This window comes from Giraffa tippelskirchi, chromosome 12 (genome assembly GCF_054371585.1).
Source record: "Giraffa tippelskirchi isolate mGirTip1 chromosome 12, T2T-mGirTip1v1.2.pri, whole genome shotgun sequence".
Lineage (NCBI taxonomy): Eukaryota > Metazoa > Chordata > Mammalia > Artiodactyla > Giraffidae > Giraffa > Giraffa tippelskirchi.
The window spans coordinates 40,042,129-40,061,801 of record NC_137286.1 but is presented as its reverse complement, the minus strand read 5'-3'; the positions used below and the strand labels follow the sequence as shown (position 1 = coordinate 40,061,801).

General features: G+C 43.4%; 1 protein-coding gene across 2 annotated transcripts in view; it reads left to right on the top strand.

Moving 5' to 3' along the window:
- The window catches only part of IL16 (interleukin 16), a 126,140-nt gene that overhangs the window by 44,396 nt on the left and 62,071 nt on the right, over positions 1-19,673 (top strand). Inside the window, exons 1-2 of one of the 2 annotated variants that reach the window (XM_081550370.1) lie at positions 1,508-1,642; positions 3,339-3,751. In XM_081550370.1, the coding sequence (XP_081406496.1) occupies positions 3,440-3,751 (312 nt within the window). In that variant the 5' untranslated portion in view covers positions 1,508-1,642; positions 3,339-3,439. Of the gene's footprint in view, positions 1-1,507; positions 1,643-3,338; positions 3,752-19,673 lie in introns of those variants that run through there. The other variant, XM_081550369.1, reaches the window with a different exon arrangement.

The following is a 19,673-nucleotide window of genomic DNA, read 5'->3' as shown; positions in this document are numbered from 1 at the left end:
TCTCCTGCATCGCAAGCAGATTCTTTATCAACTGAGCTATGAGGGAAGCTTTGACCATAGATACTATCATTTTTATTGTTTTTAAGTCTGAAGAAACTGAGGAGTGGAATCTGGAAAACAAATGGGTGGATTGGATGTGCTCCATAGGAGGGCACATGTTTCACTATGAAGGGTATGGACAGGTAGGAATGGATGGCAAATGGACTTGTGAACTCTGGCGTACACTGTCATGTGTGTGCATCCTCTGCATGTGGTTGTGCTTGTGTGCACTTTACTGTACAGTCTTGTGTAGAGGACAGTAGTGCAGCATCTTTATTTCAAGCCCAGGATGTCCAGAAGCAAGTGTAAAAGCAGTGGTGATATAGCTGGTCCTACTGTACTTTTCAAGGTATTGTGCTGTAAGATTAAAATTTTCTGTATTTTTTTGTGTTTTTTCTTTATATATTACTTGTGTGAAAAGTATTATAAACCTATTACAGTACAGTAGAGGCTTCTCAGGTGGCTCAGATGGTAAATAATCCACCTGCAATGCAGGAGACTGGAGTTCAATCCCTGGGTTGGGAAGATCCCCTGGAAAAGGGAATGGCAACCCACCGCAGTATTCTTGCCTAGAGAATCCCATGGACAGAGGAGTCTGACGGGCTGTGGTCCATGGGGTCACAAAGACTCGGATACGACCTAGCAACTAACACTTTCAACACAGTGCTGTACTCTATAGCCGATCGAGTTAGCTGCGTACCTCAGCTAACTTGGACTTATGAACAAATTGGACTTATGAACACATTCTCAGGACAGAACTGATTTGTACGTAGGGGACTTACTGTTTTCTAGGTGGAAGAACACAGAGTACAGGACTTTGGGATATTGGCAAGAGGGTGTTTGATAAAATGGACCAGCATTTAGTTGTGTTAATTGCTCAGTTGTGTCTGACTCTTTTCAACCCCGTGGACTGTAGCCCGCCAGGTTCCTCTGTCCATGGGATTCTCCAGGCAAGAATACTAGAATGGGTAACCATTCCGTTCTCCAGGGGATCTTCCAGATCCAGGGATTGAACCCTCCCGCATTGCAGATGGTTTCTTTACTGGGTTTTCCTTGTGGCTCAGCTGGTAAAGAATCCGCCTTCAATGCCAGAGACCTGGGTTCGATCCCTGGGTTGGGAAGATCCCCTGGAGGACGGAAAGGCTACCCACTCCAATATTTTGGCCAGGAGAATTCCATGGACTGTATGATCCACGGGGGTCATAGAAAGTCGGACAGGACTGAGCGACTGATTTTCACCTTCACTTTCTTTACTGAGTCACCAGGGAAGCCCACTGAGTTAATCTATACTAAAGCATCAAGAAGAGTGTCTGATATATAGGGTACGCTCTCAAAAAGTTATTCATTCATTCATTTTTATTCATTGTTATTGGTTGCTGTAGACATGTACATGTGTGTTCAGTCATGTCCAACTCTTTGTGACCCCATAGACTGTAGCCCCCACCCCACCCCCAGGCTCTTCTGTCCATGGGATTTGCCAGGCAAAAATAGTGGAGCGCATTGCCATTTTCTCCTCCATGGGGTCTTCCTGAACCAGGGATTGAACCTGCGACTACTGTGTTTCCTACATTGCAGGCGGATTCCTTATCACTGAGGCACCGAGGTTGGTGGATAAATTGATAAAATTAAAATGTTAATAGAGAAAACAATACAATGCACCTGGGTATTGAAAAACACCGTCTTAGTTCAAGAAGATGTTCTCTTGGGGAGATTATATAATGTGAAAGGGTTTCGTCATGATGAAATGCTGGAAGACCTCTGCTTTTGCTTATTCAGTATTAGCTGTGTACCAACAGCAGTACCCGTAGGCCAAGAGCATCCCACAGTCTGTTATTCTGGCAACAGGCTTTATTTTGTGGCTTGGGCCTCAATCAGAACTCTGCAGCATCAGAGCCCCTTTAACCACCTGCCTCATGGACAGGGTTCATGCCTGAATCCATGACAGGCACTTCTCAGTGAAGAGGAGCTGAGCTGTGTTGAGAGTGATGCTGTTGACCTGGTAAGTAAAGCCAGTTTTTGACTCATCCCAGAGTTTGATCCTATGGGGAAAGATGACAGAGGAGACCCTCAGCCTGGCTGAGATACCGACCAGGTGTGACCTTGGACCTGGGGAAGGGCACACAGGTTTGCCAGGTACCTGTTGTGTGCTAAGCCCTTTGGCATGAACCATCTAGGATTCATCTTCAATTATACCCAAAACAAGCCCGGGTCAACATTAGGTGAGTCTCCCAACCTCCTTGTAGGCTCTTTATCTGGGAATTGGGCTTCCCAGGTAGCTCAGTGGTAAAGAATCCACCTGCCAAGCAGGAGACACAGGTTTGACCCCTGGGTCGGGAATATCCCCAGGAGAAGGAAATGGCAACCCACTCCAGTATTCTTGTCTGGAGAATCCCACAGACAGAGGAGCCTGGTGGGCTACAGTTCATGGGGTCTGAAGAGTCAGACATGACTGAGTAACTAAACAGCAGCAGCATCTGGAAATTGAGGGCATAGATATCAGCAATCTTCAGCCTGGACTCTGAATCCTCTGGTTTCCTTGGAGATGCTACAGGAGGGACCAGGGGTAGCAGAAGGGGACTGGCAGGTTCAGCCCATTCCTTTTCTTCACTCTGACCTGCTCTATAGACTGGAGTACCGCATACACTCTTGTCTGAAGAATGGCTTTTACATTTAAAAGTCTCACGGGTCTCTGTGATCTCTAAACTCCTACCTGGGATCTGATCACTGACTGTCCTGCTAATGCTCTTTGTGGCTTTGCATTTGAACCTCTTTCTCTCTGTCTCAGTGTCCCTGAGTGTAGAAGGAGGGTTTGGATAAGAGAAGCTCTGAGCTCTGTGAGCCTGAGAGTGATTGTTGTTGTTCAGTTGCTGAGTCGTGTCTGACTCTTTGTGACACTCATGGACTGCAGCACGCCAGGCTTCCCTGTCCTTCACTGTCTCCCAGAGTCTGCTCAAACTCATTTTGGTTGAGTCAGTGATGCCATCCAACCATCTCATCCTCTGTTGTCCCCTTCGCCTCCTGCCTCCAATCTTTCCCAGATCAGGGTCTTTTCAAATGAGTCAACTCTTCACATCGGGTGGCCAAAGTATTGGAGCTTCAGGAGGGTGTGGTAAACACTTGTGGCTGGCACAAGTGTGGCTCCCATGTGGCCGGCACCCTGGAAGGGCCAGTCACATCGAATGATGATCTCTCCATCTGTCCTGCTTCACGGACATCATGGCTCAGTTCCAGGACTCGTGTCTCGCTCCAGTTGTCTGCAGCAAGTCCCATTGCTTCTTCCCATTTCCTTTCTCCTCCAGGGACCCACGAAGTGGTGGCTAAACCCAGTCCAGTTGCCACCCATCAGCCGAGGGCTAGAGATCAGGAAAGGAAGAAGGGCAGCTTTACCTCCTCCCTGAGGATGGAGCCTCACAGCCGTTCCGGAAAGAGCAGAAAATCCACCAAGTTGCGGTCCATCTCCCGCTCCCTGATCCTCTGTAACGCCCAGACCAGTGATGACAGCTCAAGCCCTGACGAGAGATACCCTGACCCCTTTGAGATTTCCCTGGGCCAGGGCAAGGAGGGAATTTTCCACTCGTCCATGCAGCTGGCAGACACGTCAGAGGCCGCGCCCTGCAGCATTCCTGACCTCACACTGTCCTCCGAGGCCACTCAGCTCCAGGCATCTGGGAACGATCGAGGCAAGGCCTGCAGGAGGATGTTCTTCATGAAGGTGCGCCAGGGTGTGTGTGGGGCGGGAGGAGTCCCCAGTGGCTCTTGGGGCCATGAATGAAAGTCAGCACATCATCCTAGTCCAAAATCAGGGAGGCACCGAGTTTGAATTCTGAACAAGAGCAGGGAAGAGGTTGGGGCAGCACCCACTGGAACGATAACAATGAGTCAGGCTCTGTTGACCTTCCTGCCTGAGGGATTCATGGAGGTACTGTGTAAGCCCCCCCACCCAGGTAAACTGAGCCTAGATCTCTGCTGGAAAATGCCAGGTGCTACACACTGGGGAGGTCATGTCTCCAGACAGGCAGCTCGATTCACACTAGTCGAGAGCCTGATATTAATAAAAGCTGACTTGCAGGGCCCAGACCTGGCAGGAGCCCATATGTCGAGCAGCGCAAGGACTACAGGCTGAGTGAGTCTGCACTGGAATGCCGACCTTGAATGTTCTCCAGATGCCCCCTGCCAGTTCCAACACAGGTGTGAATGAGGGGTGGCCAGCAGAGCCACAGGGAAGCAGGAGAGGGGAAACTAAGTAGGGTTTGCTGTGCTTAGTCGCTAAGTCATGTCCAACTCTTTGTGACCACATGGACTGTAGCCCGCCAGGCCCCTCTGCACATGGGATTCTCCAGGCAAGAATATTGAAGTGGGTTACCATGCCCTCCTCCAGGGGATCTTCCCGACCCAGGGATCAAACCTGGGTCTCCTGCATTGGCAGATGGTTTCTTTACTGTATGAGCCACCAGCAAAGCCCATGGGTACATTTAGTCAACGTTTATAGAGTACCAATCCAGATCAGGCACTGTTCTAGAGAGTAGGCAGGCTCAGTCCCTGCCTGTGGAAAACTTTTATTCTAGTGGGGGTAATACAGATGTTAACAACTCAGCATGTGATAAAATATTCAATAGTGAAGGAATATTAAGCAGAATAAAGGGATAGAGAGGGAGATGAGGAGGGGTCCCTGCCCTTTTTGAAAAGATGATCATGAAGGCTTCTCTAAAGAAGGGACATTCAGGACCTGAATGAAGAGAGCACAGAAGTGAGTCACACGAACATCTGGGGGAAGAGCATCCAGGCAGAGGGAACAGCATGTGCAAAGACAGAAAGAGGAGAGTGTGCACAGGGTATCCAGGGAAGAGGGGAGTGGGGAGGATGGAGTCAGGGCAGGAGCCAGTGTCCACTAGACATGGAGCTTTACTCTCAGAAGGATGGGAGAACATGGGAAGACGGAGCAGGGGTGCTGGTGGTTTAATTGCTAAGTCATATGCAACTCTTTGAGACCCCGGGAACTGTAGCCCACCAGGCTCCTTTGTCCATGGAATTTCCCAGGCAAGAATACTGGAGTGGATTGCCGTTTCCTTCTCCAGGGGATCTTCCCAATCCCGGGATCGAACCCATGTCTCCTGCATTGCAGGTGGTCTCTTGCAGGCAGATTATTTACCAACTGAGCCACCTCAATAATTTTAACAAGCACTCTGGCTCCCTAGCAGGGAGTGAAGCCTAGGGAGGCCAGTGAGCTACGACCATAACCCAAGCCAGAAGTGATGCGGTTTTACTGAGAGGGTCATGGCAGTGGTACCGTGGATGGTCAGGGTAGGTATTTACTTTCAAGGCAAAGCCAGCACAATTTGTCCGTGGGAGGATGAAAGGTGGCAAGTTTAACTGCAAGTTCTGCCCTGACCAACCCAGAGATGGAAGATGGTGTGTTCTAAGATGAGAAATACTCAGAGCTGCAGAAATGACCAGTAAAAGGTGAGATGCCACCAGAAGGACATAGGATTTGACAACACAGGGGTGGGTGGGAGAGAGTCCCAGGTGGAGGGAACTGCATGAGCAGAGATGCAGCAATGAGAAGGCCCATCGCTGATGCACGGGCTCTGTGCCCAGAATGGTGTGTCTGCACCTATGTTCTGGGCACCTGTCTAGTGGCAGGACGCTGGAGACCTGGGGAGGCCAGATGAACGGGCAGAGGGCAGGAGACTGGCAAGGGGTCCAGGGCAAGCCTCACCTTCTCGTCTCTCTGTGAGTCACATGTGCACTAACTACTTCAGTTTAGACAGTGTTTTCACAGTTCTATCTCACTGACCCTTTCCAGGGAAGAAGGAAATCACAGCAACACTTGTATTTCAGGGGCAGGGGGTTGAAGTACAGCCGAGGGGCTGGAGGTGTGGGCTCATTAGTCTGATTGCTTGGGTTCGAGTCCAACTTTCCCAATTAGAAAACAGTGTGTTCCTGGAAAATTCACTTTACCTTAAACAAAAATTTTTTTTTAATTTTATATTGAAGTATAGTTGATAAACTGGAGGAGGGCATGGCAATCCACTCCAGTATTCTTGCCTGGAGAATCATCATGGACAGAGGAGACTAGCAGACTTCAGTCCATGGGGTTGCAAAGAGTCAGACATGACTGAGCGACTAAGCATGTAGTTGATAAACAGTGTTATGATATTGATAGTGTCAGGTTTACAGATGTATCCGCATGCTAAGTCTCTTCACTCGTGTCCCACTCTTTGCAATCCTATGGATTGGAGCCTGCCGGGGTCCTCTGTCCATAGGATTCTCTAGGCAAGAATACTGGGGAGGGTTGCCATTTCCTTCTCCAGGGGATCCTTGTGACTCAAGGATCAAACCTGTGTCTCTTATGTCACCTGCATTGGCAGGTGGATTCTTTTACCACAAGTGCCACCTGGGAAGCCCCTATACATGTATCTATTCTTTTCCCATCTAGGTTGTTATATAATATTGAGAAAGAGTTCCCTGTGCTACACAGTAGGTCCTTGTTGATTGCTTTAACTTTTTGTGTGTGTTTGCTCATCTATGAGATGAAGACTTTTAGTAATGATACATACCTCAGATGAGTTTTATGAGGATACAGTTATAAGTATTTACACAAGAAAATCCACCATGCAGTGCACATTGTTGTTGTTGTTTTTTAGTCGCTAAGCTGTGTCAGACTTTTTTGCAACCGGATGAACTGTAGACTCCTCTATCCATGGGATTCTCCAGGAAAGAATACTGGAGTGAGTTGCCATTTCCTCCTCCAGGGGATCTTCCTGACCCAGGGATCAAACCCACGTCTCCTACATTGCAGGCGGATTCTTTAACATCTGAGCCACCGTCCTGTATCAAAAGTGCCGGGGCAGAAAGGCCCAAGTTGAGAGCTGGTCCCAGTGTCCTTTCCTGGAGTAGCCTCTGTGTCCTCGGGAACACCCCCGCCCTGTCCCTCCTCACAGGGACTCGCTATTCCCCGCCTTGGCTCCTACCCTGCCCTGCACCCAGGCATGACTCCGTTGGCCCAGGGGGACTCTTTAGCCTCCAGCAATGCCATGGTTACACTGATTTCAAAACAACGTCTGGAAAGAGGCCCTATGACATCATGCCTGTCTCTAGAAACGCCTAATATGAAAATTAAGAAAGAGGAAGTTAGATAAACAGCCAACTGAAAAAAGGAATAAAAGCCTTATTGGATGTGTTGTGTTTGGCACGACCGGGACTAAGTCAGTCACCGCCCAGGGATGTGCCAGAGCTGGGCAGGGACGTGTAGAATCTGAAGCAGACATTTGGATCTGTGTTGTGCATTGAGGGTCCAACGGGGCTCCTTCTTCAGGGTAGCATCCAGAGCCCTGGGGAAGAGTGTTCAAAGTCAGATTCCCCAACCTAGTAAACAGAAGCTCAATGTATCAGTCCTGGACTTTATTTTTTATTATTTTTTATGGACTTTTCTTTAAAAAAAACTTCAATACATATTTTATTTAATCCAATATATCCAAAACATTATTTCATTAATATAAAATTATTATCAAATAATATCAAATAATTATCAAAGTATCTTACATCTCTTTTTTTGTACTAAGTCTTTGAAACCAGGCATATTACTTACATAACATCTCAGTTTGGACTAACAATATTTCTTTCTTTTCTCTCTTTTTTATTTTTTAAATTATGAAAGTATGGTAACACATTTAAAGGAGACTTAGAAAATACAGAACAAAGTTACACATAGTCCTACTATATATTGCAATTATTTTTTTAAGTAGATAAATTAAGATTTTTAGTTGGGGTTTCAGTATCAAACTCTGAAAAATTAATAGAATGAATATACAGAAAAGTAGAAGGATGTGGTAGACCTGAAAATCACCCTGAACCAGTTCAACAAAATTAAGATTCATACAATTTTCACACAACAGTAGCATACAAATTCTGTTCAAGTTCCCGTGGACTAGGACACATTAGAACATATCCAGGGACATAAAACAAGGTGCAAACATTTCATAGACCTAGACTTTTCGAAGGAAGGAATGCACAGACTCCTCAGCTACTCCAGACCCAATGTCTTTTTCCAAATGGAAAGAGTGTTTTTTAATGCCCTTTAAGTAGAATATGGGATGCATTGAGAGATTGAGATTGACATATATACACTATTGATATAAAATAGATATGTCAATAAAATATAAAATAGATAACTAATGAGAACCTACTGCATAGCACAGGAAGCATTATTCAGTGCTCTGTGGTGACCTAAGTGGAAAGGAAATCCAAAAAGGAAATCCATGTGGACATGAATTTGAGCAAACTCCTGGAGATAGTGAAGGAGGAGGAGCCTGACATGCTGTAGTCCATGGGGTCGAAAAGAGTCGGACATGACTTAGCAACTGAACAACAAAATGTGAATGTATAGCTGATTCACTTTGTTGTACTGCAGAAAATGACACAACATTGTAAAACAGCTATACTCCAGTAAAAAAAAGTTTTTTAATTAAAAACATTAAAGTTATAAATCAAGGTAAAATATTTTGTAAGATATATGTTCTATCCTTTCCCTTGACAAACACAAGTACCTAGACAACCAAGGTCAAATAAGTTCTTGGATTTCTTTCTCTCTCTCTCTCTCTCTCTCTCTTTTTTAAAATATTGTCTTATTTGGTTGCTCCATGTCTTAGTCGGGGCACACAGGGTCTTCTAGTTATGGCATGTGGTGATCTAGTTCCCCGACCAGAGATCAAACCCAGGCCCCCTGCATTGAGAACACAGAGTTTTAGCCACTGGACCACCAGAGCAGTCCCTGCTATTGGATTTCTCAGTGTTCTGCACTGGGATGTGGGGGCCCTGGCTCTTGGCCACCAGCCATGCTCCTCTTTCTCCTTCTACCCCCTGCACTGCCCAGGACCACAAGAGGTCTTACCTACAAGCACATGGACACCTGCAATTCTCTAATCTAGGAAGTAACCACCCTGGCACCTCTCCAGCCTCAGACTGTACACAAAGTGGTATCATTTGCTCTTGATCGGATAGACCCAGGGGAGAGAGATTATGGGGTTGGGGACACGAAGGTCCCTGGATGCAGTCTGACCCCTCCCACCTCATTTGTTTCTCAGTTTCTCTCTAGCTAAGTATTAGCAGATCACCAAAGTGGCCTGAAGCAGTGTTTATTCATCTGAGAGCTGGTGCTCTTCATGGCACTGGATGAGACTGGGTACTGGCACATGGTAGTGACTCTATAAATATTTGTGGAAAGAATGGTTGCATAAATGAACATAATGAGGCCACCCTTGACGTCGAGCGTCTATTGACATAGCCTGAGCGTGCACTGGTATTTTTTTTTTTTTTTGAGCCAACCCATGGGTTTACATTGGACGTTGCTTTGGGCATTCCCACTGGTTGGGGTCTGGAGTCACTGGACACTCCTGGGAATAGGGTGGCAGCAGATGAGACCGGACCTGGGGCAGGTCCTCCCTCTGGGGCCGCCTTCCTAAGAGGACTCAGGATGCTTTGATCCACATGGGAACAGCCTTCCTTTTGTGGAAGACCCTGCTTCTCTTTATGAATTCAAATTACTGGTTAGGGCAAGTCACCACTCACGCAGAGTGACTCAGGAGGCGCTGAGGTCGGAGCTGCAGTCTCAGTCTCTGGCATGTGCTGTTGGGTGGAGAGAGGGTGGTCAGGGCCCTCCGGGAGCAGACGGGTCCCTTCATTTAGCTGCCTGCGAGCCCGCTCAGCCTGTGGCTTTGAGGCCCAGGCTTCCTTGGCAAGTGGGAAACCCAATCCTTTGGCCGCCTGCCCCTTCCTGCCACAGAAGAGCAGCTTGTGGAGACTGAGAGCAGCCCCTGGGAGGGGTGCTCAGGGCTCCAGGACTCCCACAGAGCCAGCCGCATCCCCAGTGTCAGGGGAGAAAGGGGAGGGAGCCTAGGTGGGCCACGTGCAGGAAGTGGGAGGGGCAGCCCACAGGTACGGTTTGGGGCACTTGCTGCCTCCCAAACTGGATGTGATTTCTGATCGCTGTTTCTGTTGTCAAAGACATCTGGAGCTATTTGCCTGGAAGCTGGTCTTTTGAGTTTCATTAGTTCTGACAGGACAGCATTTGGTTAGGGAAAAAGGGTTTGGTGGAAAGAAAAGCGAGGGAAGAAGGGGTATTGTGAAGTAGTAGTAAACCATCTACCTTTCCTACTCTGTGTTCTTTCTTTTTTTCTTTTAAAAAGATTTTTTTTTTTAATGTGGACCATTTTTTCGTTACAACATTGCTTCTGTTTTATGTTTTGTTTTGTTTTTTTTCGGCCATGGGCCAGGTAGGATCATAGCTCGCCTGTCAGTTCAGTCGCTCAATCATGTCCAATGCTTTGTGACACCATGGACTGCAGCAAGCCAGGCTTCCCTGTCCATCACCAACTCCCGGAGCTTGCTCAAACTCATGTCCATTGAGTCAGTGATGCCATCCAACCACCTCATTCTCTGTCGTCCCCTTCTTCTCCCCAACCAGGGATCAAACCTAACCAGGGATCAAGTCCACATGCCCTGCACTGGAAGGCAAAGTCTCCACCCCTGGACTGCCAGGGAAGCCCTCCTACTCTGTTTTCGCTGTGGCTCTTCATATGTACATTTCAAACCACCCAAAGCTTCTTCTTCTTTGCATCCAGCCCCCTGGTTACTGGGATTCCCAGGTGGCTCAGTGGTAAAGATGTTAGGCCTTAAGTCTGCCACCTTATGACAGTAAGTCGCCTTACTGTCCCCCTTCACATACGAACCTTCAACTTGTGAAATTTCGAAGATGCAAACGTACATGCTCATGTCCCATTGCATAAGCTAGTTCACATGTCTGGCGTACACTGTCACGTGCACGCATCCTCTGCAAGTGGTTGTGCTTGTGTGCAATTTTACTGTACAGTACTATGTGGGTGGCATCACCAACTCAATGGATGTGAATTTGAGTAAACTCTGGGAGTTGGTGATCGACTGGGAAGCCCGGCATGCTGCAGTGCATGGAGTCACAAAGAGTCGGACACAACTGAGCGACTGAACTGACTTACTGACTATGTAGAGAACAGTAGTGCAGGGTCTTTATTTCAAGCCCAGGATGTCTGGAAGCAAGAGGGTAATAGAATTTAATCCAACAATTTACCAGAACCTATGTCATCAGTGTCAGGTGTGAATGACATCTCAGTTTGCCCGCTTTCTCCTATTGCTGACCACCCTTCAGCTCTACCATCTCCCACCTCCTCTCCCTCCTCCAGTCAGTAACTCTTCTTGCCTGTTCACTCGATGCCAGCCCCGGTGTGCCTGCTGTTGTACAGTATTCCTGTACTTCTCAAGGTACTGTACTGTAAGATTTTAAATGGTTTATTTTTTGTTTTGTTTTTGAATGTATTATTTGGGTGAAAAGTATTATAAACCTATTACAGTACAGTATTATATAGCCAACTCTGTTAGTTTGGTATCTAAGCTAACTTTGTTGAACTCATGAGCAAATTGTGCCTATGAACATGCTCTCAGAATGGAACTCATTTGTATGTAAAGGACTTACTGTATTTATTTTCTGTTTGTTCACTCTATTTCTTGTTCCTTCATTGCTTTTCTTTTGCCCTCCTGTGGATTACTTGCACATTTTTCAGGGTTCCATTTTGATTTATGTATAAAATTCTTCAGTATATCTCTATAATTTTCATTGTGGTTGCTATATTATCATATTGGATATGTATTGGATATTACCATATTGGTACAAACATTTTCCTATTTTGAGTGAAGTGTAGAAAACTGACTTCATTTATACCCCTTTACTCTCCCTTGTCTTAAATATTTCCTCTACATCCATTGAGTACCCCATCAGGTAACATTATAACTTTTGCTTCAACCATAAAATATGGTTAAAGAGACTCATGAAGGGAAAAACTAATCTATTGTGTTTACTCCTTGGCTTCCCTGGTGGCTCAAACAGTAAAGAATCTGCCTGCAATGCAGGAGACCTGGGTTCGATCCCAGGGTTGGGAAGATCCCCTGGAGAAGGGAATGGCAACCCACTCCAGTATTCTTGCTTGGAGAATTCCATGGACAGAGGAGCCTGGTGAGCTCCTCCATGAGTCCATGGGGTCACAAAGAGTTGGACACAACTGAGCGACTAACCCTTTTACCCTTCTGCTGTTCTTTCTTTTTTGAAGTTTTCAGCTGTTTTATTATTTTCTGTTTATTTGGATAGCTTCTCTGAGCCGTTCTTTAAGGGTACATCTTCTACCCACACATTCTTTTAGTTTTTCCTGCCTCTGAGAATATCTTTATTTCAGCTTCATTTCTGAAGGGTCTTTTATTTCGATGAATATGGAACTTATAGTTGGCATGAATTTTTCTGCTCTTGAAAAATATTGTCTCCTTTCCTGTTACTTTCCATGTTTTCAGACGTGAAACCTATCTTTTGACTTGGTCTTTTTGGGGGGAGGGAGTAGTGTATCATTTCTCTCTCTCTCTTTTTTAAGAACTTCTTTCTTTGTCTTCAGGTTTTCAGAAGTTTAATTATGAGGTATCTTGGTGCTTATTTTTTTGAGTTTCTTGTATTCAATTCTCTCACCTCCATTTGTTTCTTTAAAAAAAAAAATTCTAATTCTTGGTTGATGTCTCTCAGTTTTTCATTGGTATCAAGAGAATTTGCCAATGATGGTTGAAACATTTTTACAATGACTGCTTTATAATCCTCATCAAGTAATTCTGACATTTGATTCATCTTGGTACTGGCATTGGTGATTATCTTTTCTTATTCAAATCATGTCTTCCTGGTTCTTGATGTTAGAAATGACTTTTGATTGTATCTTGGACATTTTCATGATTATGTTGGGAAGGGGTCTCTTGATCTGGCTTAAATCTGCCATTTTAGCATATAGTTCTGTACTGCTCTTGTGGGCTTTTGTAGTAATGACATTTTAGCTTTCAGAGCCCTTGCAATGCTATTCTGGTCTGCTTCATTTTTCTGGCACAGCTAGATTTCTCCCTTACTCCCTGCAGCTCTGCCTCTCTGGCCTGCCTGGTGTCACTGGTGACCATCTGCCACTCAGGGTGGGGATGTGCAGAAGCCGCTGGGCCTGGGTCTCTTTGACCACCAAGTGGAGGGCAGGAAAATAAAACACGCAGCTGATTCTGCCCCAGTAGATAGGTCGACTCCTGCTTGTGCCCCAGTAATAGAGTGGGGGCTGGGTTGGCCTGGGGCTTGGCTGTTGCCACTGCTGCTGGTAGATCGGACCACCTGCCAGTGATGCCCTAGCTGTAGGACTTGGGCTGGGGCACCTGCCACAGCAGGCAGGTCACACCTCCTGTTAGTTCCCTGGTTGTAGAGCAGAGGCTGGGGATTTTGCTAGGTGCTGGTATTGGTGTTTCCCATTTCCTGGTCTTTTGAAAGACCAGAGAGAGCACTGTTGTTTGTTTCCTTGTTTCTTGTCTGCCTGCTGGCCGCTCTGGGTTGCAGGTCTCCAGCACTTGGTCTGGGTGTATAGTTGTTGTTCAGTCGCTCAGTCATGTCTGCCTCTTTGTGACCCCAGGGACTGCAGCCTGCCAGGCTCCTCTGTCCATGGGTTTCTCCAGGCAGGAATACTGGAATATTCTTCTCCACTGGGTCTATAGTACTTAATGAGATGGCACAAAGAATTCATGATATTATCATTCAGTAAGTCCCGGGGTCTCTTGCCAGTTAGCTTCTTCTTGCTTGTGTTCAGAATCTTTTTATTGTCTGTTGAATAGTTTTCAGGGCATTTAGTTGTATTTCTAAGGGAGGGGGAAGTGAGTTGACCCTATTGTGTCTTAGAACCGGAAATCTCAGTTCTAGTTTTTTTTAAAAAATTTTTCATTGGAATATAGTTGCTTTACAATGTTGTGTTAGTTTCCTGCTGTACAGCAAAGTGAATCAGTTATATATATACATATATTTATTCTCTTTTGGATTCCTTCCCATTTAGGTCATCACAGTGCCTTGAGTAGAGTAGCTCAGTGGTAAAGACTCTGCCTACAATGCAGGAGATGTGGCAGGAGTCATGGGTTCGATCCCTGGGTTGGTAAGATCCCCTGGAGAAGGAAATGACAACCCACTCCTGTATTCTTGCCTGGGAAATCCTATGGATATAGGAGCTTCACGGGCCCCAGTCCATGGGATTGCAAAGAGCTGGACATGACTGAATGACTAACACTTTCACTTTCACTTTTTCACTTTGACTTATTTGATTAGTGTTTTGAGGTTTGCAGCATACAAGTCCTATACATATTTTGTTGCATTTATACCTGAAGTATTTATTTTTGAGTAATTGCAATGGATATGCATTTTAATTTTGGTGTCCACATGTTCATTGCTAGTAGATAGAAATGCTATTGGTTTTTGTATATTTATTTTGTATGCTGTGAAGTGGATGATCATGTCATCTACAAATGAGGATGGTTTTTTCCTCTTTTCTGATCTTTATGTTTTATCTTTCCTCTTATTGGCTAATTGCCCTCCTTTCTGAACAATACAAATGTCATTGAACATTTTCATTCCAAAAGCACTCTTTCCTGGCTTATATTGTTTTCGGGTGATTTGCTCTATTTTAATTTACAAAGCCACAGGTATTATTATTTCAAAGTCATGTTTTTGTTTAGATTTACCCAAATATTTACTCTTTTCTATTATCACCATTCTTTGTACTACAGGCTTTCAATCTGGGATCACTTTGCTTCCCCCTAAAACATTTTTTGGGGGGATTTTCTTTAGTGAGAATACACTGGTGGCAAATTTCCTCAGATTTTCTATATGAGAAGACCTTTACTTTACTCATTCTTTAAAGGTATTTTAGCTGGTATACAATTTTATGTTTATGGTTATTTTCTCTTGACACAGTGAATTAATTATTTCAGTGTCATTGGACATAGATCATTGCATTGAGATGTGAGTTTTAAGTTTAATTGTAGCTTGCTCAAGGATTGTCTTTTCTCTCCAGAGAAATCTTTAATATATTTTGATGTTAAGTAGTTTCACTGGAACTAAGTATGCATTTCTCTTTGTTCATCTTATTTGAGATTCATTGGGTTTCATTGATCTGTGGGTTGATATCTTTCATCAGGACTGGAGATTTCAGACATTATCACATGCAGTGTGTCTCTTCCAGTGATTTCTATTCCCTCTTTCTGGAACTTGGGTTAGATGTTGTGCTTTCTCCCTCTGTCTTAATATTTCTTAATCTCTTTTTCATATCTTTCACCTCTTTTTGTTGCCATCTGGATAATATTTTTTCTGATCCATATTTCATTTCTTTGATCTTCCCATCAGTGTCATCCAACCTACTGTTTAAACTTTTTACTTATTTTTTAATATTATTAATTTTATTTTTTACTATTTTAGTTGTTTTTCAAATCTGCTCAGAAATTTTCATAGTTTCCCCCTCCTTAAAATTTTCAGTCACTTCTTTTATTTCTTCAAAATATTAAATATATTTATTTTTAATTTTTCGTCTGATATTTCCACCATTTGAAGTCTTTCCGGGTCTGATTTTGATGTGTATTGCTACTTCTGGTTCTCTCTCCTGGTGCCTCGTTCCAATGTGTGTTTTAAGTTAAACAAAAATTTATTTTTACTTTTTTCTCTGAAATCTCATAAGACCTGTCACTTTTTCTGCAGGACTCTCAGTGACTTAAGTCAAAGCTGGTTCCTTTCCCCAGAGAAGATTCGAATTTGCTTCCACCAGGTGGTTGGGACACCACTAGCCTGGAACCATTTTAAACTAAATTCTCATCTAGAGGTTTTTAAAGACATCCATGTGGTATGAATTAGGGTTGCCAACTCTTGTGAGGGCCATCTGGTAATTATTATTCCCCAGCAAATCGGAAAGGCTTTCCCCCCTTTCATTTAGGGCCATTTCCAGACTGACAATTTTCATGCAGTTCCTGAGGGTGGGATGGATTTACTTCCAGTTCACATTTAAAATGAGGTTAAAATCCTTTGGGGCTCCCTCCATGTAAGAGGAGAATCCTATTAAACTTCTCATCTTGAGAAGGAACTAGGCTTCCTGTCTGCTCCCAATACCCATAAAACTATAGAAGATGAAGTTTACATTCAGTCAGTTCATAAAATGATTCAGGACAACAGCCAGCTTCGGGGATCTGCTTACTTCTCAGGAAAGTTTTGGTGCAACATTTATTTACTTTTTAGCCTTCAAGAATTTCTTACTCATTTGCTATTTCACTGATATCTTTACATTTCCATCCAACACTTTTATTTGTTGTAAGCAGAGGGATCAAAGTAACAAATCCATCCTACTTTCAGAAACAGAAACCTCCTGTTATAAAACCTTTTTATTTACCTTTATTTTTTAAAATGTTTACAATATTGTATTGGTTTCTGCCATACAACAACATGTATCAGCCATAATTATACATATATTCCCTCCCTACTGAGCCTCCCTTCCTTCCCCCCCACCATCCTATTCCTCTAAGTCATCACAGTGTGCCAGAAGTATACAGCAACTTCTCACCAGCTAGCCATTTACACATGATAGTGTATATATGTTGATGCTACTTTCTCCATTCATCCCACTCTATCCCTCCCCGACTGTTTCCACAAATCCATTCTCTACATCCACGTCTCCGTTTGGAAGCAGCCTAGATGTTCATTGACAGATGAATGAATAAAGAAGATGTGGTACATATATGCAATGGAATATTACTCAGCCATAAAAAAGAATGAGTTTGAATCAGTTCTGGGGAGGTGGATGAACCTGTCGTACAGAATGAAGTAAGTGCACAAATGTTCAGTTGACGTGTTTACTTGAAAGAGAAAAATACGTATCTTTAGGTTAACTCATATATGGAATCTAGAAAAATGGTACTGATGAACCTGCTGTAACATCTTCAATCACTTCCCTATCATGGAACATTTCCCCTCATGTTTTCTATTACAAATAATGTGGTGATAAAGATCTTTGTACACACACCTTTGTGTCTTTTGCCATATTATTTACTATGATACATTTCTAGACTATTAAAAGGAAACAATAGAATTGAAAAATATTTGGGAGATTGACACTCTGGTAACTAATTGGTTTCTCAGGGTTCTTGCTGGTCAATGAACCAGGTGCTTTGCATATATTATTTCATCTTTCCAAAAATCCCACTGTGATGCAGTGTGATAAAAATTCCATCGAGGAGCATTTCTATTAGACAATTAGAAATACAGACTGTTTTTGGAGAAAAATAACCACTTTTTAGAAAAGTGGTATTCCCTGGAGTTGTTTTTAGATTTAGGATTGCTCTCCCCAAATTAGTAAGAACAATATTTTTTTAACCACACAATATAATTTGATGATGTGTTTGGAAAAACAAACATGTAAGAATAGTTGAGAAGAAGAGTAACGAAGGGATGGTCTTAGCAGGATGACTTTGTAGACTTAGACTGACATATATACACTACTGGGTATAAAATAGATGACTAATGAGAACATACTGTATAGCATGTATGCAACGCCCTGTGGTGACATAGAGGGGATATATGTACATGTATGGCTGATTGTCTTTACTGTACAGCAGAAATTAATACAACAATATTGTAAATCAACTATATTCCAATTGAAGAAAAAATGTAGATGACCATCTCAATGCCTGTCTACTTTTAAGCCTTCCTTGACTCTTATTGGGAAAGAAAGCCCATTATTGTCTCAGGGGCAGCTATTTTGTGTGGAAACATCACTACAAAGATAGTGACATCTATATTGATTCTTGAAGAATGAAGAAGAGTCAAGATGCGTAATGACATAGATAGGACAGGACACATGAGGGTCCACTGATAGGAAGTATAATGGGGTGCAGTGGAGGCTTGAGTCAGTTTGGATAGCATTAGAGAAGGAAGGACCTACAATGATATGCCAAGGAGTTTGGATTTGAATAATCATAGGTTTAATCAGGAAGTTGCATGAGTACCATCTGCATTTTTGTAAAATCATGACAGCTGAGTGCAGAAGCATCAAAGTGCAGATTGGGGACAGGGATCTTGTGAATCAATGAATGAATAGGTGAATATTCCATTTTAAATGGTTTTGGTAAGATATAATTCACACACTATATGGTTCACTTACTTAAAGTATACTATTAAGTGGTTTTTGCTTCCCAGGTAATGCAGTGAGAAAGAATCTGTCTTCCAGAGCAGGAGACGGAGGAGACTCAAGTTCAGTCCCTGGGGTGGGAAGAGCCCCTGGAGAAGGAAATGGCAACCTACTTCAGTATTCTTGCCTGGGAAATCCCACAGACAGAAAAGCCTGATGGGTTACAGTCTGGGGTCGCAAAGAGTCAGACAGGACTGAGCACGCACATGGTGGGGTGTCAAGTGGGTTTTAGTGTATTTTCAGAGTGGGGTAACCTTCACCCTGTCTGATTTTATTATTTATTAGACTGTGTCTGGTCTTAGTTGCAGCACTAAGGGATCTTTGTTGTGGCACCAGGGCTCTTCACTGCATCATGTGGAATCTTTGGTTAAAGCGAGAGGACTCTAGTTGTGGTGTGCAGGCTTAGTTGCTCTGCAGCATGTGGGATCTTTGTTCACTGGTCAGGGATTGAGCCATGTCCCTTGCATGGCAAGGCAGATTCTTAACCACTGGACTACCAGGGAGGTCCCACCACTATCTGATTTTAGAATGTTTTCATCACCCCTAAAATCATCTAATACCCATTAGCAGTCATTCCTCATTCCCACCTCCCCACTGCACTACTCCTCCATCCATAACCCTCTGCTAATCTATTTTCTGTCTCTATAGATTTGCCTATTTTGGACATTTACTATACATGGAATCATATAATATGTGGTCTTTTGTCACTGACTTTTTGCACTTAAAGTAATGTTTTCTGGAATCTATGCTTGCAGAATATATTAGTACCTCATTCCTTTTTATTGCCAAGTAATATTCCATTGTATAGGTAGACCACATTTTATTCACCTTTTCATTCGCTTATGGGTGCTTGGGTTTTTCTACTTTGAGGCTATAATGTATAATGCTACTTTAAACATTTGTGCACAAGTTTTTGTGTGGATGTGTATTTTCCTTTCTCTTGAGTATATACCTAAGATTGGAATTGCTGTATCATCTAATAGCTCTATATTTAATTTTTTGAAGGACTGCCAAGCTGTTTCTGAAGCATCTGCATCATTTTACATTTCTACCAGCAATGTACGAGGGTTCTAATTTTTCTAAATCCTTCATATATTAGTGGATGTTAAGCAAGAGTGATGGTAGCCATCCTAGTTGGTGTGAAATGGTATCTCATTGTGGTTTTGATTTGCATTTCCTTGATGGCTAATGATGTTCACTATGTTTTCATGTGTCTTGTGGCATCTTGTATATCTACTTTGTCCAATTAAAAATTGGATTATCTGTCTTTCCATAATGGAATTGTAAAACTCTTTATATATTCTTGATGCAAGTCTCATCATACATATGAATTGTAAAATATTCTTCAATTGTAAAGTGTCCTTCAGTTCTTCAACTGTAAAATTTCTTCAGTTCTGTGAGTTGTCTTTTCACTTTCTTGATGGTACCTGTTAAAGCACAAAGGCTTTTAATTTCAAAGAAGTCCGTTTACCTATATTTTCTTTTGTCACTTGTGCTTTTGATATCATATCTACCAAGTCTTTCTCTAGCCCAAGATTGTAGAGAAATAGTCTCATG